Source organism: Microcaecilia unicolor, chromosome 4 (assembly GCF_901765095.1).
Source record: "Microcaecilia unicolor chromosome 4, aMicUni1.1, whole genome shotgun sequence".
NCBI classification, from domain to species: domain Eukaryota; kingdom Metazoa; phylum Chordata; class Amphibia; order Gymnophiona; family Siphonopidae; genus Microcaecilia; species Microcaecilia unicolor.
Window position 1 is genome coordinate 154024259 of NC_044034.1, and position 23124 is coordinate 154047382.

Here is a 23124-nt window from a genome sequence, read left to right on the forward strand (position 1 = left end):
TTTGAGATGGTGTAAAACCCAATGTGGATCCCTCCCCCCATTACACCTGTATTTCCTTTGTAAAATGGGGGATACATGTGGAGATTTTAGTCCTGAAGCAAAGGAGACAATCTTGTGTAGAGAAAACATTTATTGATAAAAGACTCAACACAACGCTGTGTTTTGGCCACAAGGCATGCTTCAGGAGTCTTAATCTGAAAAGAATGGATGAACTTGTAAATTCCAAATGTGAAGCACTTCCAAATTGATAGAGTAGAATGGTCTTGAAAAAGACCTTTTAATAATAAACAATGTGTACCTTCAAGTCTAGTTTTGAGAAAATAGACAAAACTAGACTTGCAAAATCTAATTCACTTTAATAAAAGGACCCTCTAGTTACTAATAACTGGGGTTAACAGTAAAAGAACACATTTTAACAGTAGCTCACTTTGATAACTTCCCCCTATAACTACATGTACAGTGGCCGAATATTACCACTATACATATACCTGGAGACAGTAACCACCTTATACATAGATATATCAGCAGTAAATATGTGTATTATTTAAATGCTAGTATGGCATTTTAAAAAAGCAAACTGACCCGTTTATTTTTAAAGACAGGATGTGATTGTTTTTATTTACCAAACTGGATGAGTATCTTTTGGTCATAAATTTTTCTAGGTCCCAGACTGCAGTGAACTGAAATTAATGAGCTTAGAATTAACACTTAAGGGTCTCTTACTAAGTTGCGCTAGCGATTCCCAGCGCAGCAAATGAGAGGAAGACCATTCAATTCCTAATGGCTTTCGCTCATTTAAGGAAGCCCTACATTTGCTATATTAATCTTTTGTATTGTTTTGTTCCAGGAGCATTTGGCTATTTTGAAGTGACACATGACATCACAAACTATTGCAAGGCTAGTGTATTTCAGTATATTGGAAAACAGACTCCAGCTGTAGTTCGATTCTCCACTGTAGGTAAGTCTGGTCACCTTCATCCTAGTATTTCCCACCTTTATTTATTAGGATTTATTTACTGCCTTTTTGAAGGAATTCACTAGAGGCGGTGTACAGCAAGAATAAGTTAAACAAAGGTAATAGACAATTACTGCAGTAACAATATTCAAATAGCAGTATAAGTATGGATATAGTATACTACATTACAATGTCAACACAATACGCAATAAAACATTTTTAAAAGACAGCATAGGGTGTAAGCAAAGATGGAACATATAAATAGATAAGATAAAGTAAGAAAATAAGGGTTTTTTTTTTACTAAGGCGCGCTTACATTTTTAGTGTGCAGTAAAAATAGGCACATGCTAAACATTAGAGATACCAATAGGAATACATTGGCATCTCTAACGTTTAGCACACATTAAAAACGTAAGCGTGCCTTAGTAAAAGAGCACCTTAGGGACTAATTTAAAGAAAGCTGCAAATGAGGCCAGAAATGTGCTTGAACATTATCTTAGCTAGGGTTGGTATGGATAAACACATTCAGCTATAGTATGTGCAGCCGGTGTCATTCCTTAGGATGTAAGTGGGATTGAAACATCGAGCATTACTGAAAGCAAAACTGGGTTGCATAAATTTTACCAATTGTAAACATTTTAAGCACATGGGTTTTTTCACTCTCAGTTAATGCATGGAGGTTTTATTGGTACTTTTTTTCCATTAAAAATTGCTTATGTTTGGGGGGGCGTTTCCAAGATGGCGAAGTGACCGGAGGCGTTGTGAGTGAGCTCCGAGAATTGTGTTGTTGTTCTTCTTAGTAGTTATATCGCAAAAAACATTAATGCCTCACACAAAAAGGAAGGGGACGGTGAGGTCGGTTCCCCCTCCGACCTCGGCTTCCTCCCCGCAACAACAACCAACCTTGGAGCACTTCTTCTCCGGAGTCTCTCAGCATAGCAGGGTAGAGGAGCTCGATGCGGCGATTCCCAGGGAAGGGGACCCGCTGCTGAGTGAGGAAACATCACTTTCCCCTCCTTCACCGACAGTTCCTCCATGCCCAGCGCTTACTGCGACGATAAAGGAGAAACATCCCCCTTCCGGAAGTGGAGCAGGGATGCGATTCAGCGGGGAACTATCGACGCAGACAAAAGTGCTGCAAGAAGAGGCCCGAATGAAGGCCTCAGGAGATCAGCCGGAGTTAAATCTAGAACGAATTTGGCAGATGCTAACTAAGATGGACCAAACCCTTCAAAGATCTCCTAGCGAAGTAAGTCTATTAAACCAAAAGTTTGTGGATTTGAAGACTACTGTGGAGTCTGTTAAATCTGATTTAATAACATGTGTGATGCCGCTTCAAAAGGAGATGGAAAAGTTCAAAGAATTTCAATCAACAGTGATAAAAGAAAGGATTGTAATACAGAGAAAAACCGAACAAATGAAATTTTAATAGGAGGCTGAATTTAAGACTTTTGAACTTTCCAAAATTAATAGGATATACTCCAATGGACTTATTCTGTAGATATTTAATGGACAATTTAAAAATGTCGAAAGAGACAATTCCTCCAATAAGTAAAATTTTTTATATCCCTAAGAGAAATATTGAAGGAATAAGAGACGGAGTTCAATCTTCTAAGATAGAAGAAAATGAAGGTTTAAAAGATATCTCTGCAATATGGAGCAGTCCTTAGAAGACGTGACAGAAAGGGCCACGCTTCTTGTGGTCTTTGTGTTCAAACAAGATCTGAACTCCATATTGCGTCTATATTTTCAAAACGCAAAAACTCCTTTTGGGGGAGCAAAGATATTAATGCTTCCAGACGTAACTAAACAAACGCAAAATCGGAGGAAAGAATTTTTGAACCTAAAATCAAAGACTATAGAGCTGGGAAGATCTTTTTTGTTGGTATACCCCTGTAAATGTATAGTGAAGATGGGGATGGGTTAAACATGTTTTCTTTATGCCGGAGCAGCTCAAGTTTTTCTGGATGCTAAACAACCGAAACTGACGTTAGTTAAATATTAGAGATTTACACTCGCCAAGTTTTTTTCTTTCTTCTTAAAGTTTTGCGAAATATCTTTCCTTAATTAAGTGCGCCCCCCTATTGGTGGTCTAAGGAAGCTAATCTTAAATGGATTAAATTAAGTATATGTTTATAACAAGAATGCTTGTATATGGAGCTGTGTTACTGTAGCAAGATTTATTCTTGTGGATATAAGTTATTTTGTTTAATTGTTAAATAAACAAATTAACATTGAAAAATTGCTTATGGGTTTTGTTTTGCTTGCTTCTCTGTCTGCCTGCATGCATATTATTTGTTGAACAATTTAACCTAGAGCAAACAGAATAGGTAAATGTATTTAAAATAAAGAAGTTGCAATAACTTTCCCAGAAAGTTGAGTGATTTTGCCATAAATTATGGGTGGATGTGGGGTGTGGATGGGAGAACCAGCTGTTCCTTTCTACACATTATCCCCCAAACCATTCATCCTGCAGCAGCCCAACTTAGATGGATTTATAAAAAATCTAGACCTATCAGGATTGGCAAAAGGTGGCAGATGATATTGACACCGTATGGCCAGTGTGGCTATTGCAGATTGGATTGGCAGATGGATAGGATGAATTCTCAGTGTTGTGAGGAGAAAAGTAATTAGTAAGAATTGCTTTGATTTACTATTAATAATAATAATAATAATAATGTTACTGACAACACCAAAAAAGTAAGTATAAACAGCACAGATCATATTACGCAGGAAAATATTAATCTTATGCTATTTTCTAAGCCCCATAATGAAGAGGAGGCAAGAACCACAATAACAAATGCTAAGGAAATAAGGAGGGGGGGGGGGGGGGGGGGGGGGGGGGGGGGGTGGGGGGGGGGGGGGGGGGGGAATTCCTTTCCACAAACTTCCTGCTTTGAACCAGTTTCCACCTAGACTATCCAATCCAGAAAATACATAGCATTTAAGCTGTACTTATGTTTCTATAGCGCTACAAGGCATACGCAGTGCTGTACACCATGCACAAAAGACAGTCCCTGCTTAAAGAGCTTACAATCTAGATAAGACAGGTAAACAGAACAATTAGGTAGGGAGTAAAATAGGTGAGGATAAAGGACTGGGCAAGTGAGTAGTGGTATATGCTGGTATACTAGTTGTCACAGCCAGCCACATTTCTGCCTACCCCTGTCACACCCAAACTCAGCCCACTCTTGTGTTCGGTAGCTAATAATGCTGGGGTTTTAACAAAGGCTCCCATTTTAGCACACTAGACAGTGGTGTGGGCCTGCGCTACTGTTTATCATGCTGAAAACCCTGCATTAGCTGCTTAACACAGCTAAGAGCCCTGTAGTTTGCATTTAAATGAAAAGTAAGATTCTTTTCAATACAAATTTTAATATGATTTTTACCATCTTCTATACCAGTCAGAGAATTAAACACAGAAATAGTATGATGAAGATGTAACTTCAGAAAATTTTACTTCAGGGACAAACAATTTTACTCACCCCCATTCAGAGACAGATCCAAGGCCACTGTGTTTATCAGAGGAATTCAGCAAGATAATATGCAAGCACTGGAATGTTGTCTCTTTTCATACCACTCTGGCAAATTTCCTAGAGATTTGCTAGCGAGGCAAGAATTTTATGTAATACATTTTATCAGATTTTAAGGTAACAAACATCCAAATTCAATACAGAGGCAAGAAGTTAAGGACATTGAAAGTTCTAGTTTCTGTTTCTGTGAACATTATCCAAGCAATCAAGTTGAGCAATCTGAAAAGAATGTTTTAATTTTAAATATCATAATAATGAAAAGAAAGCCCTCCTAAGCAACTGTCCTTATTTGGCAGACTGGCAACATTATCCCTAGGGATCAGGCAGCATTATTTGTCAGAACAAGCCAGTGGGCAATGGCAAGAAGAGATCAGCCCTGGACTCGTGGGTAAATTAGGGACTCCAGACTCAGGGATGGAGAGGATTAGGGATAGGACCAGGCCTCAGCTTTTGATGAATTAAGGGGTGGGGCTTTTAACATTTATGCCTGAGTTAGGGCTGGGAGTAGTAGTGGTCGAGTCCACCAGGGCTTTGAGGTCCAGAGACCCTTTTTTTAACCATTAGGCTCTGGGGGGAGGTGGTATATAGAGGTCTGATAGATTACCGGTGATCAGAGGGCCACCTGGGACCTTTCAAATGATGCTGCAGCTGCTTAAAGGAGAAGCTCTTTTAAAATGTATGTGAGTTGCTTATGTGTGAAATTCTCAGCCATGGTCATGTGTGAAAAATGTCTAGTGAAATCTGAGGATGGAGATGTACCAGGAGCTCCTTGCATCCTATAACTAAAATCCGATGGATTCTAAACCGATGAACATTTTTTATAAGTTACTCATAAGGCCCTGGATTTGAAAACCCACCTGGTCCCCATCTAAATCTGTGTGCACAGCAATGTTTTATGGCCATATTTGAGCTGTGGGAGTGGGGGGGGGGGGGGGGTAAGATTTATAGACTTCATCAAAAATTTATATAGGCAGAATCAATAGCCATTTATAAACAGCTTCTTCTAATTATTAATGTGCAGATGTAGCCATAAGGTTACTCACAGAAAAAGGATGGCTCCTTTGGAAACACAGGAAACACCATTAGAGAGATGTTGGATTATTCCATTGTGGATCTAAAGTTTTTCAACAGGCACAGAGATTTTGTAATTTGTATTCAAAGCTCCTGCTATTTTACTGGACCGCATTTACAACACGTCACAGTTTAATGTATGGGATTACTGAGCAAGCTAAAAGAAACAGATCTTTACTGCAGAGTGATTTTCCTGTGCAGCACATCTGTATCTTTGTGACTGATATTTGTGTGTTTCCTGATTCTTTACAGTTGGAGAAGCCGGATCAGCTGACACTGTTCGAGATGCTCGAGGTTTTGCTGTGAAATGCTACACAGACGAGGGAAACTGGGACCTTGTTACACAGAATATCCCTGTCTTCGCTATCAGAGATCCTAGTTTGGTCAGTATATCTTCTGAAACATTGGTAGATACACATTTGCATTAATATATTTTGGTGCTACTTAAACATTATTAAGGCATTTACTAGTTAACTTCAATATACTTAGGTCAAAGGTGATTGAAAATCAACTACCCTGAACCAATTTAAAAGTTTGAAGCAGGGTACCACAACATATGTACTTTTAGCTACATTTGGAGACGCATTCCCAAGGTTGTGTTTAGGTTGACTTGAGATGAATCCATATATTGAAGCCCTAGTAGGGTAATGGATACTTTATTAGTTCTCATATTTTGAGGTGCCACAAATCTGTTAAAATAAAATGCTGCGGCACCACGACAGTTGCCAGTTGTGTGACCTGCATCTGTAGGATAAACTCCATCCTGGTCCAAAGTTGGTTTACTTCCCCCAGTAGCTGAGGTCACAAAGGACTTTCCACATATACTCTCCAGCTATTGGTGTTGCACAGATTGATGTCTCCCAAAGAATTACCCCAGGATAGCACTGAGGCCTGCCGAGCGATGCAACTCACGCTGTCCTAGGCCTAGGTAGGTCATATTGCCCCAAACCCCCTCACTAGAGCCACTGCTATCTCATCAGCTGTCTTGGGCCAGGATGCACTAAACCTAATGAGCCAATAATGAGGCATTAACGAGCCTTAACGAGCATAGTAGTAAACCCTGGCATGCACTAAAAGCAGCCATTTTCCAACGACAGTAACAGCTAATAAAACTGATGCAGATGAGCAAATTGTATAGAAACCCTAATGCAATGAGATGCACTAAGCTTTTCCGATTGCCTTAACGCTGGAAACTCTAACGAGAGGTCTGTACCTCTCGTTGGGGCTGCGCAGGATTGAAAACTGATGAAAAAACCGCTATAAAAGTCATTCCAATGAAAAAAAATCATAAAACTTCAACTCTGATACCCACTACACAACGGTGTACACAAATATCCTTGAATGTCTAGACCCAAAACCCGGAGAATGCCCAGCAGATTGCTCATGGACCGACTTTTACACACTCTCATCCAAAAGAGATCTCACATTGGCTTGGAAAATAAGCCAAATCACAATGCAAATTAGACATCTGCCCTAACAGTATAATAAGATCTGCACCCAAACAAGTCAAAACTGACCTCACGAACCACATAATTACAGGCTTCAAAAAGGACTCTTCCCACGGATAAGGAAACATCCTACTCACTCCGTTACCAAAAGATGCTAAAAAAAAACACAATGGGATCCAAGATGGCGCTGGACTGAGATTGCTACTCCAGACGTGCTCTCGTGACTTACCTGAGTTTGAGCTGAGAAAGGTAGCCGGATTCCCTTTGCTATGGGGAAACGGCGTGATAAAGTGAGGGAGGCTCCTGTTACCCCTGCTGGTGCCGTCCTATCGAGGCAGATGACCCTGGAAAGTTGCGGTGTATCGCTGGGACCCCGGGCGACATCTTCTCCTGCTACCTGACCGGTTTTTAATAACTCGGCCAGCAGTGTAGACGGGGCTTCTCTGAGCCCCGACCGTGCGGCGCCACCACAACCAGGAAATACCCAACGGCTAGTGATTCGAAGGCCCCAGAGCCTGTAATGGAGGGGACCCTCGAAGAAAGGAGCCCAGCCAAACGTGGAGGAAGTGAAGGAAACCTGGTAGGGACAGGGGTTTAAAAACTTTTCTTCAGTAATGAAAGAGAATTTACAGCGGATTTCCAACACTCCTTTTCCTGAGTTTAATAACGCAGTGGTGAAACCAGCCGTAGTGACTGTTGAATCACTATGGGATCTAACTTTCTCAATGCATTCTTCGCTTCAGTTACTTTTGCAAAAAAATGCTACTGAGATTAAGATGTTATCGGAAGCCCTGTTAACTCAGGAGCAAATTAACGCCCAACTGTTGTCTGAAACGAAAGTATTTGACAGTAAGATTGCAAATCTGGAGAATTTGAATAAAGTCACAATTAAGGATAGTAATTTCGTTAAAAGGAAGTTGGAATATCTTGAAAATCAGCAGAGGAGACTTAATTTGCGGCTTGTCAATTTCCCCAGATCTCCTGTTATCTCTGCGGTTGAAATGGTTAAAAGGTATTTGAGAGAGGTTTTGGGGATGCCGGGTGAAGCTCTACCACCCATTACGAAAGTGGTATATCTTCAGACTTTGATATCATCTAAAACTGGAGGAGATCAGGCGGTCGTGGATGGAGGTCTGAACCTAACATCCTTTTTAGAATCTTCTCTCGAAGTTGTTACACAAAGGACAACAGCGGTGGTGACTTTTGCACTTGAGATGGTGTTAAAGTTATTCTTCAAACATATGGACTCGATGTTTTTTGGAGCCAAAGTCAGGATTTTTCCAGATTTAGCTAAAGAAACTCAGGCTAGGCGTAGAGCCTTTTTGGCTCTGCGTCAAAGAGTATTAAATCTTGGGGCAACATTTACTCTTAAATATCCTTGTATTTGTCGTTTCATTTATTTACAAAATAATTATCAATTTTCTGATCCAAAACAACTGGAGGACTTTATTAATGCTAAAGAAGCTGAGAATGTTATAGTTAAAGTTTAGATTTCCATACAGACACTGTATGGTAGATTGAGAATGTACCCGGAGTATGTAACAATTTGTTATTATTTTCCTATATGCTTTCTAATATATCTTGGATCCATTTAAGTATTTCCAATATAGTGGTCGATGTTAAAGAATAATGTTTTCTGTATTGAGACAAGTAGTTGTCCCAAGAATGTGACTATTTCCATTAGTTTTTTTTTTTTGGTTTCCTTAAGCTTCTGTGAGAAGATGTATATTGTGAAATAATAAATAATAAAAAAAAAAGCACAATGGACCTAACCAACTATCGACCAGTAGCATCCATTCCACTCATAACCAAACTCATGGAAGGCATAGTGACGAAACAACTTACTGAATACTTAATTAAACATTCAATTCTGCACGAGTCCCAATCAGGATTTTGGACGAATCACAGCACCGAAACTGTACTAGTGTCCGCAATGAACTCATTCAAACAGGCAATTGCAACTGGTAACAACATCCTCCTCTTACAATTCGACATGTCCAGTGCCTTTGACATGGTTAACCATGATATACTAATACATATACTAGAATACTTCAGAGTAGGAGGCATAGTTCTCAAATGGTTCAAAGGATTCCTGACCACAAGATCACTACTACTACTACTTAACATTTCTATAGCGCTACTAGGGTTACGCAGCGCTGTACAAGTTAACAAAGAAGGACAGCCCCTGCTCAAAGGAGCTTACAATCTAAAGAACGAAATGTCAAGTTGGGGCAGTCTAGATTTCCTGAGTAGAGGTGTAGTGGTTAGGTGCCGAAGGCGACATTGAAGAGGTGGGCTTTTAGCAATGATTTGAAGATGGGCAGGGAGGGGGCCTGGCATATGGGCTCAGGGAGTCCGTTCCACGCATGGGGTGAGGCGAGGCATAAAGGGCGGAGCCTAGAGTTGGCGGTGGTGGAGAAGGGTACTGAAAGGAGGGATTTGTCCTGAGAGTGGAGGTTACGGGTAGGAACGTAAGGGGAGATAAGGGTTGAGAGGTAAGGAGGGGCTGCAGATCGAGTGCATTTGTAGGTTAGTAGCAGAAGCTTGAACTGAATGCGGTACCTGATCGGAAGCCAATGAAGTGACTTGAGCAGAGGGGTGATATGAGTGTATCGGTCCAGGCGGAAGATAAGACGTGCAGCAGAGTTCTGAATGGACTGAAGGGGGAATAGATGGCTAAGTGGGAGACCAGTGAGGAGTAGGTTGCAGTAGTCAAGGCGAGAGGTAATGAGAGAGTGGATGAGAGTTTGGGTGGTGTGCTCAAACAGGAAAGGGTGAATTTTGCTAATGTTATAGAGGAAGAAGCGACAGGTCTTGGCTATCTGCTGGATATGCGCAGAGAAGGAGAGGGAGGAGTCGAAGATGACACCAAGGTTGCGGGCAGTTGAGATGGGGATGATGAGGGTGTTATCAACCGAGATAGAGAGTGGAGGGAGAGGAGAAGTGGGTTTGGGTGGGAAGACAAGAAGTTTGGTCTTCGCCATGTTCAGTTTCAGGTGGCGGTTGGACATCCAGGCAGCAATGTCGGATAAGCAGGCCGATACTTTGGCCTGGGTTTCCGCAGTGATGTCTGGTGGGGAGAGATAAAGCTGGGTGTCGTCAGCATAAAAATGATAGTGGAAGCCATGAGATGAGATCAGTGAGCCCAGGGAAGAGGTGTAGATTGAAAAAAGAAGGGGTCCAAGGACAGATCCCTGAGGGACACCAACAGAGAGCAGGATAGGGGTGGAGCAAGAACCATGAGAGTGTACTCTGAAGGTACGATGGGAGAGATAAGAGGAGAACCAGGAGAGGACAGAGCCCTGGAACCCAAAAGAGGACAGTGTGTCGAGAAGTAAGTTGTGATTGACAGTGTCAAAAGCAGCGGATAGGTCGAGGAGGATGAGGATGGAGTAATGACCTTTGGATTTGGCGAGGAACAGGTCATTGCAGACTTTAGATAGTGCCGTTTCTGTCGAGTGTAGTGGGCGAAAGCCAGATTGAAGCGGATCGAGGATGGCATGAGAGGAGAGAAAATCAAGGCAACGGCTGTGAACGGCGCGTTCAAGTATTTTGGACAGGAAGGGTAGGAGGGAAATGGGGCGGTAGTTGCAGGGACAGGTAGGGTCAAGTGATGGTTTTTTGAGGAGTGGTATGACTACAGCATGCTTGAAGGTGTCAGGGACAGTTGCAGTGGAGAGAGAGAGGTTGAGGATATGACAGATGAGGGTGGTGATAGTAGGAGAGATGGTGTTAAGTAAGTTGGTGGGGATGGGGTCTGAGGAACAGGTGGTGCATTTCAAGGAGGAGAGAAGATGGGCGGTTTCCTCTTCAGTGATATCAGGAAAAGAGGAGAAGGAGGCCTGGGTTGGTTGGTTGAGGGAGTGGGTTATAGGATGAAGAGGAGGAGAAGGTTTAGTGGTGAATTCGAGGTTGATCTTCTGCACCTTGTTGCGGAAGTAGTCAGCCAGTGATTGAGGAGAGAGTGAGGGGGTGGGGGGTGGGAGCGGAGGGCACTTTGAGGAGGGAGTTGAGGGTAGCGAACAGACGACGAGGGTTAGAGCTGAGGGAATTAGTCAATTGGGTGTAATAGTCCTGTTTGGCGAGGAATAGGGAGGACTGGAAGGAGGATAGCATGAATTTGTAGTGAATGAAATCAGTATGGGTGCGAGATTTCCTCCATAGGCGTTCAGCTGATCGGGTGCAGGAGCGAAGGTATCGGGTGCAAGGGTTTAGCCAGGGCTGGGGATTAGTTTGCCTTGTGGGACGGGAAACGGACGGTGCAAGGGTGTCTAGGGCAGAGGAGAGAGTGGCATTGTAAGTGGAGACAGCCTTGTCGACAGACTCGGAGGACATGATGGACGGGAGGAGATCAGAGATACTAGAGGATAAGGTGGGGGGGGGGGTCAACAGCCTGGAGATTCCTGGAGGTAGTTGTTAGTGTTGGGCGGGACTGAGGGGGAGGGTGATGATGTGTGAATGTGATCAGGTGATGGTCAGAGAGAGGAAGAGCTGAAGCGCAGAAATTGGAGGGTGAGCAGGTAGAAGAGAGGACAAGATCAAGACAGTGACTAGATTTGTGAGTAGGGGTGGTGGAGCTCATACCAAGTAACAACAAATGCGGACAGATCACCCCCATGGACACCTGAGTTTGGAGTCCCCCAAGGATCCCCTCTCTCACCAACATTATTCAACCTAATAATGATACCTCTAGCCAAACTACTAGCCAATCAAAACCTCAACCCCTACATTTATGCAGATGACGTCACAATCTGATTCCCATTCGAACAGGATCTAAATGAAATCACCAACGAGATCAACCAAAGCCTCCAAATAATGCACACTTGGGCAGACGCATTCCAACTAAAACTTAACGCAGAAAAAACACAATGTTTGGTACCTCACAACATAACACAAAAAATTTCACCACCATAATCACACCATACTGTTCCCTTCCTGTCTCACAAAACCTGAAAATCCTAGGAGTCACCATTGATCGAAACCTCACTCTTGATACCCACGTGAAAAACACGACGAAAAAGATGTTCTACACCATGTGGAAACTTAAAAGAGTAAAACCTTTCTTCCCGAGATACATCTTCCGTACCCTGGTACAGTCAATGGTAATAAGTCATCTGGACTACTGCAATGCACTATACGTCGGATGCAAAGAACAGACAATCAAAAAACTCCAAACTGCCCAGAATGCGTCCGCCAGACTCATATTTGGAAAAACTAAATATGAAAGCGCAAAACCCCTAAGAAAGAAACTTCACTGGCTCCCACTTAAGGAACGCATTGCGTTCAAGATCTGCATGATTGTACACAAAATCATTCACGCAGACGCCCTAATCTACATGCTAAACCTAGTAGACCTACCCTTCCAGAAACACCACAAAATCATCCCGCAAATTTCTCAAGTTGCACTACCCCAGCTGCAAAGGACTTAAATACAAGCTGATGCATGCCACTACCTTCACTTACATGAGCACGCAATTATGGAATGCATTACCTACAGACTTGAAAGCAATCAACGAAACAACTATCTTTCGAAAATCTCTGAAAACATTCTTCTTCAACAAGGCCTACAATTAGAGCCTACTACCTCACTAAGTCACCTCATCAACCCACTCAATTAGGAACGCCCAACTTCTATAACTACCCCAATCACTCTCTTCCTTCTTCTCTCTTCCCTTCCTTGATCGCTACATATTACTAACTGTATCTGATATCCTGAAATGATAATGTTAACAAATCTATGTAAGCCACATTGAGCCTGCAAATAGGTGGGGGAATGTGGGATACAAATGCAATAAAATAAAAATAAATAAATAAATTCTGCTCTCCCACCACAATAATAAAAACAAGTGCAGTTGAAGCCGGCCATCGAAAAAAGCCGCCCGTTTCGGCCGTCATTCACCTCCGCAATAATAAAAAACTTCTTTTTTGGCCGTGCTGAGCTAAACGCGTTGTGATTGGCTCAGAAGCTTCCGGGTCTCTCAGCTGAGTGAAGGCCGGCCAAAAGAAGTTTTTATTATTCTGGGGTCCAAAAAAAGAGCCTGCAGCATCGAGCCTGTGATTTGGGGTTTTTAATAATACAGTGAAGAACGTCCATAAAGGACGCTTCTGACGAGCACTTGGCACTTGAGGCGTATTTGGCATGCTCAGAGCAGCCAGCATAACGCTTTGCTGCTCTGTGCATGCTCGACTGGCCGATTGGCCGACTGTTTTAAGATGGAATAGAGAATGCAAGTGAGCTACAATGAGTAGCTCATTTGCATTCCCTTTCCTTGATGCATAGCCGTTCCCTACCGATTCACTATGAAATTCGGTAGGGAACGGCTCTAACGACGACTTAGTGCATCCTGGCCTCAGTCTACAAAGCAGCTGAAAAAGAATTAACTAGGAGGACATCCCCTGCTCCATTCCTTTCAGGAGAAATCAGAAACCTGAGGTAAGCCACTTAACTTGAGCTTTAGGATCCCCTGAAGGAGGGTAATGCAACTTTGCATGTGTCCCAGGGTACAACATCCACAGCTGTCATCCTGAAACCTAATGCTTGCAGGAAGAACCATATGTGGGGCAGACATGGAAAAGGAAGATTTGGAAACCTTTATGTGAGATCTTGAGCCTTGTCCTCCAAAGTTACGGACCTTTGTGTTGTAGACAATGAAACTCCCTTATATACCACAGGCTGGAAAGGAGTAACAATCACTCTCCCCCCCCCCATCTCCCCCTCCCCATATCAGCCATCTTAGTGGGTTTAACACCTGAAAAAAAACACTGAATATGCCCAGACTACTCTCTTGTTCTGACTTGCCCTTCATAGTCAGTAGACAGAATAGGGAAGAACTCATCAAAGGGAGACTGCTGCTACCATCCTGACCCCTCAAGAGACAGCCTGAAACTGTCCGACCTATGAAAGCACATTTGGTGGTAATTTCAGAAAGAACATATGGGACTGTTCCAGACAAGGTTCAGAACCATGAGAAATTTTAATTTCTTTTAATTTTAAAACTTATCACTGCCTTTTCATCCAGCAGGACATACAAGGTAAGTACAATGTAAAAACATAAAATCACAATACTTTAAAACCAAGACATAAAACAAAACAAAGAAAAAATTAACAAATACATATCAATGTACAACATATCCTCAGTAAAATATATTCAATTAGGGAGCCAAGTTACAAAAGAACCAGGTCTTCAAATGCCAATGAAACTGTAAGATAGGAAGAGCCAATCTCATGATAGGCTCAATACGCCAAGCAGTCCAGCTTAAACTCAAATTTACAAGAAGCCAGTATAAAGCTACCAGATTAGGTAATACCTGGTCTCATCTAGAGCTACATATCACTAACCCTTAGATTAGTCCATTTTATAATGCATTACAATTAGTCTAAATTAACTTCATATGATAGACTGTAGAATAGTAGGCAAATTCTATGGACAAAGAATATGAGTGAAGGCATCATATCGTATATGAAGACAAACCATGGAAGATGTAATGGAGGCAATTTGACAAATGAAGAGTAGCAAATGACCTGGAACCGATGGTATATATCCCGAGTACTGATAGAATTGAAAAATGAACTTGCAGGTGTCATGAAATGCCTAGCCACCCCCTTAGGTTACCCCACAGCCACTTAGAGGGTCTATCCCCAGCAGCAGCTCAGGTCTGGCCTGCACCTGCCGCTTGTGCTCTATGCTAGCACCCTCCTCCTACTGACTGGGTCACAACCGCCTCTAGATGAGTCTCCCATTCTCCAATTATCCCCAGTGATTTCTAGATTACTAAGTCACACTCCCAGTGGTCCCACAGTTCCCAGAAAGCACTCAGTCCAGACAGTAGAATGAACAAACAAATGTGTGTATTCTCAGAACTTGAACAGAGGACAAAAAAAAAGTGCAAATAGCAAACAGTAGCAAGTAACTGAAAATGGATCAATTAGAAAACTAACTAAACATTTGCATACTTCCTAGAAAGTAGCTGGGGAGATCAGGATATATATATAGCTGTTCACCAGTTATCGAATATAACTGTTTTTTTTACAGGGCTTCAGCAAAGAGCTCTCTCTCTCTTCTCCCAGGCTAAAGCAGAAGCAACAGCCAGCATCTGCTGGGTAATTTCAAACTCCAGGCCAATCAAAGCCAGAATCAGTGGCGTACCAAGGGCGGGGCAGTGGAGGCGGTCGTGCCCCAGGGTGTAAGAACAGAAGGGGGTGCTCCGCTCCCACTAGCTGCCTGACCAAAAGGCTGCTGGCACCGCAGTCAGCTCCTTCGATAGCCCCCCGACCCGCTGCAGTTTAAAAAATCACTGAATCGGCGGCGCAGCTCGAGCGTGCAGTGAACCCGCCTCTGCCTGTAAAAGAAACAGATCGCCTCATTGGGCCTTTCCTCACTGTTTCCTTCCCTTGCAGAAATAGGAAGTTACATCAGAGGATGGTGGGCCACAGTGAGTGAAGGCCCGACGAGGTGATCCGCTTCTTTATAGGCAGAGACGTGTTCACTGCATGCTAGAGCTCCGCCACCGATTCACAGATTTTTAAACTGCAGCACAGCCGGTTGGGTGGCAAAGAGAAGGGGGCTGTCGAGGGGCTGACAGTAGGCAGGTGGGGACTGGGTCATGGGATGGGGCTCAGATGGGAAAAGGGGACTTGGTATGGGGGTGGGCTCATATGGGAGAAGGGGGACTGGTGTATGGGGGGCTCAGAGGGGAGAAGGAGCTGGAGCTGGAACTGTTGTCTGAGAAGGGGGCAGGAGGGAGAATGGGGCCATGCCTGGGACGGGGGCAGGTTGGGAGAATGGGTCTGGGCTGAAAGGAGGCAGGTGAGAGAATGGGTGGCTGGAGCTAAAAAGGGGGGCCCTAATGCAAAGCAGGTGATTAAGGGGACTGGAACTGGGGGCTGAAAAGGATGGTAGGTGGGATAAGGGGGGCTAGTACTGGAACTGGGGGCTGAAAATGGGCAGGGGATGAAACTGTGGGACTGGGGGCTGAAAGGGGGACAGGAGAAGTGGCGTTGGGCTGAAGCTTGGGACTGGTGGGAGAAAAGGGCTAGAGCTGAAACTGGTGACTGGTGGGATAGTGGGGCTGGAACTGGGGGCTGAAAAGGAGGGGGTAGGTGGGAGGCATGGGCTGGGGATGGAACTAGGAAGAGGTGGGATAATGGGGCTGGAACTGGGGGCTGAAAGAGGGGGCAGAGAGAGAGGATAAATCCTGGATGAAAGGAGTGAGAGAAGGAGGGTAGACCCGGATGGATGGGAAGAGGAGAGGGCAATGGTGGATCGAAGGGGCAGAGAGAAAGGCTGACAGTGGATGGAAAGGGGAGAGAGAGAGGGCAGACAGGGCAGATGGTGGATGAAGGGGCAGAGATAGAGGGCAGACACTAATGGAAGTAAGAGAGAGGGCAGATAGTGGTTGGAAGGGGCAGAGGGAGAGAGAGGGCAGATGGTAGATGGAGGGGACGGAGAGAGAGGGCAGACAGTGGATGGAGGAGCAGTGATAGAGAGAAGGTAGACACTGGATGTTAGGAGAGAGCGAAGACAGATACTGGATGGAAGGGAGACAGTGGATGGAGGGGCAGGGATAGAGAGAAGGTAGACACTGGAATTGTAGGGAGAGAGCAAAGACAGATACTGGATGAAGGAGACAGTGAAATGAAGATGAAGAAAGCAGAACCAGAGACAACAAACTGTAAACCCCCCTTCTTGTCCACCGCCGATAACGGCTCATATCTATTCCAGCCAGCTCTCTCGCTTGGGCCCCACCATCTCTGCTCTTCCATTCACCTTGACTGCAGGGCCTGCACTTTGTTCCCTTCTGTCTTACCCCTGTGTGGGGGTGGTTTTGCCTGCCACTGCCGCTCCTTGGCAAGGGCCCAAGGGCTCACAATCCTAGTTCCTGCTTTTGGAAACCTGACACGTAGACTTTAATGGGAAAACACATTTTCTATAAAATTGCCACAGGAATTCCAGTGAGAAATCACAAACGCTATTCATAACACTTAGGAAAAAACCATATTACTCACACCAATTTTTCAAAATTTTAAAATAAATCTCATAATACACATTTTACATTTTTCACTCAAAAAACTGCAAAGGATTGAAATACAAAACAACTTACGCATCTGGCTTCTCCTACATAAGTGCACAATTATGGAATGGCCTCCCAAAAGCTGTGAAAACAATCCAGGACCACTTTAGCTTCCGGAAATCACTGAAGACCACCCTGTTCCAAAAGGCTTACCCTACTGACCCAACTTAAATGCCTGAATCCAGCAACACAACGAAACCAAAGCCCGTAACGAACACTATAAGACTCTTCTTCTCTTCGATTCTCCTAATTTATCTGTAACACATGATCCTCTTTGATAATAATATCACTTTGTATCTGTTTTTCATTGAAGGCGGTATTATGTAAGCCACATTGAGCCTGCAAATAGGTGGGAAAATGTGGGGTACAAATGTAATAAATAAATAAAATATATATTTTTTCTTTTTTTGCTTTAGGATAAAGTAGTATTGTAGCTGTTAATAAATGTTTATAAATAGAACATGGAAATAAGGTAACATTTTTATTGGACTAATTTTAACACATTTTGACTAACTTTCGGAGAACAAAACCCCCTTCCTCAGGCTAGGATACTGTAACAGCAGTATACTGAATTGACCTGAGGAAGGAGGTTTTGGCCTCTGAAAGCTAAATGTATTAGTCCAATAAAATGGTATTATTTTATTTTCTATATTTGTTTTATTTCTATTTGTTAATTTGTAAAGTAGAGATTGGTATTTGTTAGTTTTTTTTCGAATTTACATTTGCTGTCTTTATATTTTGCACAGTACTAGGGGACATTTTCTGTTTCTGTGGTGTTGCATTGTATGCAGAGTCTGGCATCTTGGGGGTTCAGTTTAATTTTTTGTTTAAATAGAAAGTTTATGATTACTTATTCTATAGTGGATTAGGGTGTGTGTGTGAAAGACAGGGCTTTAGTTGGCATTGACTGTGCAGGATTGACAATCTGTACTATTCCATCTGGTTTCATTTTACAATAGGTGAATTGCCACCTTATAATTGAAAGAGAAAAACGCCTAGATTTCGACCCAAATCGGGAGACGTTTATTTCACAAAAACGAATAAATCGGTATAATGGAAAGCCGATTTTGGACGTTTTCAACTGCACTCCATCGCAGAAGCGTACAAAGTTGACGGGGGCATGTCGGAGGCTTGGCGAAGGTGGAACTGGGGCGTGGTTATCGGCCGAGGAGAGATGGGCGCCTTTCGCCGATAATGGAAAAACCGTATGCGTTTGTAGCTAGAATTTAGGGCACTTTTCCTGGACCCTGTTTTTTCACGAATAAGGCCCCAAAAAGTGCCCTAAATGACCAGATTACCACCAGAGGGAATCGGGGATGACCTCCCATGACTCCCCCAGTGGTCACTAACCCCCTCCCACCACAAAACATGATGTTTCACAACTTTTTATTTTCACCCTCAAATGTCATACCCACCTCCCTGGCAGCAGTATGCAGGTCCCTGGAGCAGTTGTTAGGGGGTGCAGTGGATTTCAGGCAGGTGGGCCCAGGCCCATCCCCCCCCTACCTGTTACAATTGTGCTGCTTAATGCTTAGTCGTCCAACCCCCCCCAAACCCACTGTACCCACATGTAGGTGCCCCCCTTCACCCCTTAGGGCTATAGTAATGGTGTAGACTTGTGGGCAGTGGGTTTTGAGGGGGATTTGGGGGGCTCAACACACAAGGGAAGGGTGCTATGCACCTGGGAGCTCTTTTACCTTTTTTTTGTTTTTGTAAAAGTGCCCCCTAGGGTGCCTGGTTGGTGTCCTGGCATGTGAGGGGGACCAGTGCACTACGAATCCTGGCCCCTCCCACGAACAAATGCCTTGGATTTATTCGTTTTTTGAGCTGGGCGCTTTCATGTTCCATTATCACTGAAAAACAAAAACGCCCAGCTCACAAATTGTCGAATAAAACATGGACGTCTATTTTTTTCGAAAATACGGTTCAGTCCGTCCCTTCACGGACCCGTTCTCGGAGATAAACGCCCATGGAGATAGACGTTTTCGTTCAATTATGCCCCTCTTGATGTTCTAGTGCTCACAGTTGTGTTTAAGGTGCTTTCCTTTTCCTTGTGTGACTCATAGAAATTACGGCTTATGGTATGGTAGAATTGCTCCATAGGTCCTGAGTGTTTTGTATTCTTGGTATGCCTAGTACAGGATTTTGGAGGGGGGTGTTAAAAAAATGACCGGCCCCGGGTGTCAAATACCCTAGGTACGCCACTGCCCAGAAGAGTCAGGTTTCGAATAAAAACTGGTTACATCAGTACAGGCACTTCCTATTATCTGTGTGCCAACCAATAGAAAGAGAAGTTGGCCCTTTACACATAAACAGGCACCATCTGCTGGCCAAACAGGAGAAATACACTTCAGACATATTTAAGACAGGAAAATATACAATTCATTCTACAGGCTTAAAACACATTGTTTCTTCACACAGAGCTATTGTTAATAATATGTAATTTATCGTTACAAATTAAGCATGGTACTGGAAGACTGGAGGGTGGCCAATATAATGCCAATTTTTAAAAAGGGTTCCAGAAGTAACCCGGGAAATTATAGACTGATGAGCCTGATGTCGGTGCCGGGCAAAATGGTAGAGAGTATTATAAAGAACAAAATTACAGAACTATACATAAGCATGGAATAATGAGACAAAGCCCACATGGATTTAGTGAAGGGAAATCTTGCTTCACCAATCTACTACATTTCTTTGAAGGGGTGAATAAGTATATGGTTAATGGTGAGCTGGTCGATATTGTGTATCTGGATTTTCAAAAGGCATTTGACAAAGTATATCATGAAAGACTCCTGAGGAAATTAGAAAGTCATGGGATAGGAGGCAATGTCTTATTGTGGATTAAAAACTGGTTAAAAGGTAGAAAACAGAGAGCAGGGTTAAATGATCAGTATTCTCAATGGAGAAGGGTAGTTAATGGGGTTCCCCAGGGTTCTGTGCTGGGACTGCAGCTTTTTAACATATTTATAAATAACCTAGAGATGGGAGTAACTAGTGAGGTAATTAAATTTGCTGACGACAAAAAGTTATTCAAAGTTGTTAAATCCAATCCTAAAAGGATTGTGAAAAATTGCAAGAGGACCTTACAAGACTGGGATACTGAGCATCCAAATGGCAGATGACTTTAATGTGAGCAAGTGCAAAGTGATGCATGTGAGAAAGAGGAACCCAAACCATAGCTAGGTGATGCAAGGTTTCACATTAGGAGTCATCATCCAGGAAAAGGATCTAGGTGTTATTTTTGATAAGACGTTGAAACCCTCTGCTCAATATGCAGCAATGGTTAAGCAAGCAAATAGAATGTTAGGAATTATTAGGAAAGGAATGGAAAACAAAACTGAGAATGTTATAATGCCTTTGTATGGTGCAACTGCACCTCGAATGCTGTGTGCAGTTCTGGTCACTACATCTCAAAAAAGATGATGGAATTAGAAAAGGTAAGAGAAGGGTGACAAAAATGATAAAGAGGATGGGATGGCTTCCCTGTGAGGAAAGGCTAAAGGGGCTAGGGCTCTTCAGGTTGGAGAAGAGACAGCTAAGGGAAGATATGATAGAGGTATGTATATAAAATACTGAGTAGGGTGGAACAAAAATGTGAATCGCTTGTTTACTCTTTTCAAAAATACTAGGTCTAGGGGGCACACAAAGAAGCTACTAAGTAGTACATTTAAAACAAATCAGAGAAAATTTTTCTTCGCTCAATCTGTAATTAATCTCTGGAATTTGTTGCCAGATAATGTGGTAAAAGCAGTTAGCTTAGCAGGGTTTTAAAAAAGGTTTGGATAATTTCCTAAAAGAAAAGTCCATAAGCCATTATTAAGATGGACTTGAGAAAATCCACTGCATATTCTAAGATAAGCAGCATAAAATCTGTTTTACTGTTCTGGGATCTTCTCAGGTACTTGTGACCTGGATTGGCCACTGTTGGAAACATGCATCACTCACCAATAACACGTCCAGTTTGTCAGCATTAAGTAATAAACGATTGTGTGCCAGCTAACAATCTACTAAAGAAAAACCTCTAGCAATGTCCTTGATAACCAGGAATGGACTTTTTATGGTACAAAAATCTCCCCCTGTTGCAGTGACTTGAATAGATAATACTACGTCTTTGACTTCATTTGGATAGTGAAACAGGGCACCAAATCTCTGGTTGAATTAATCAGTTGAACTCTGTCACTGCTGCAGTTAACTTTATATGAGTGACAGAAAAGCATCCAGAAGCACCATTATACAACCTTATAATGAATGCCTATGTTATTGTCATGAAAGAAAATGCTCTCAACTCAGCCATTTAAAAACAGGGAGCTGATCCAGGCAAACCAGTTCTCATAGGCCGCCTTCCTGAGGAAAAGGAGGTAAGTGCCTGGTCAGAGAAGCTCATAGTCCCAGTGGTGTTTCTAGATCAGCTGCCACCCAGGGCGAATCGCCACTGCACTGTTCCCCGCAGCGCATCACCCCCCCCCCCCAAAGTGAATCACCTTCCTCCGCATCACCCACCCAGCACATCACCTCCCAGCAAATCACCCCCATCTATGAATCACAACACCCCCCCGGCGCACCACCTCCACCCCCCCCCCCCAAAGTGCATTGCTCTTACCTCCTCAGGGTGCAGGGAGCAGTTGCGTGGCTGTTGGCTGTGCAGGTTCCCTGCCCTGGAACAGGACGTAACATCAGAGGGAGCAGGGAACCGATGGAGCCGACAGCAGCGCGGCTGTTCCCTACACCCACTTGCACTGTGCACCTGGGGCGGACTGTCCCGCCCTTGGTACGCCACTGCATAGCCCACTAATACATGCAGAACTTTCCCAGAAGTAGGTAAACCCTAGACTAGAAGGAAACTGGTACTGAGTGTACAGCAGCCACACTTTGGGAGCTCCCATGAACTTTGGTTGTAATCCCTGTGGCTCTACTTGCACTAGAACCAGGCCAGGACGCTGAAGCATCAGGTGAATAGAGCTCCTCAATATCCCTCATTTCCAAGACTCAACTGGGAACAATTTCCTCAAACAAGAAGAAATTATCTCCAATCTCTACATACCGTTACCATCTGGGGGTTACAAACCTAACATTGCGATCTCAAGTTATGTAGCAACTGCGTTTCATTGCCTGAAGAGAGGGACTGGTAAAACTGAAAACCCTACTTTCAGCACTGGGGTTGCAGACTTATGAAAAAGGGGAAGGGGTACAGCTTCTTTTCCATCTTGGCCACCTAAAGGCTGGGAAATGGCATTTTCTACTTCTACAAAAATATGGGGCGAATATTTAGAGGAGTTTAACCAGGCAGGAGAGGATCCTGCCTAGATAAACACTGCTGAGCTGGCCAGTCGCTGATATTCAGTGACACTTAGGGGTCCTTTTACAAAGCCATGGTAAAAGGTGGCCTGTGATAGTGTGAGCATGTCTTTTAGGTGTCCACTGGGCCATTTTTTACCATGGCTGGGAAAAAGCTATTTTTTTTAATGGGCCGGGAAATTGGCCTGCGCTAATATTAAAACTAGTGTGCAACTATTTACGGCCTGAGCCCTTAACCGTCACTCACTGACCTAGCGGTAAGAGCTCACTTGCTACTCACATGGTAATTATACAGTACACAGCAACGTGGGCGCACTGACGGTTACCACTGGGAACACCCCCTAAGGTAGAAAATTATTTTCCGCGGGATTCGGCACACCAAAATCAAAATTACCGACGGGTGCACATGCTACCCCAGCGGTAGTGCCAATTAGGAGCACGCTACTCGTGCCTTCGTAAAAGGGCCCCTTAACCAGGTAGTGCCACTAAATATGGGTTCTCTCTGGCTGTCACAATGCCACCTATGTTAGAGGTAGTCTGATGGTGGGGTTTGGGTGGAGCTGCTACTTAGCTGGTTAGTGGTGATATTCAGTCCACCAACCGGCTAAGTGTGTGGATAAAGATAGGACAGCAAAAAAAGCAGCAGAAAGCCAAATTTGAGAATGTCTTTCTTCAGCTTTTTCTGGCTTTTAAGCAAAACATTATGATTATTATAAACCACCCTGAAAAGTCTCTTGAGGGCAGTATATCA

General features: G+C 43.4%; 1 protein-coding gene across 4 annotated transcripts in view; it reads left to right on the top strand.

The window, feature by feature from the left end:
* LOC115468786 (catalase-like) overlaps positions 1-23124 on the top strand; it is a 77554-nt gene that overhangs the window by 15933 nt on the left and 38497 nt on the right. For all 4 annotated transcript variants that reach the window (XM_030200778.1, XM_030200781.1, XM_030200782.1 and 1 more), the window contains exons 3-4: positions 848-958; positions 5812-5942. In XM_030200778.1, coding sequence (XP_030056638.1) covers positions 848-958; positions 5812-5942 — 242 coding nt within the window. The remainder of the gene's footprint in view (positions 1-847; positions 959-5811; positions 5943-23124) is intronic.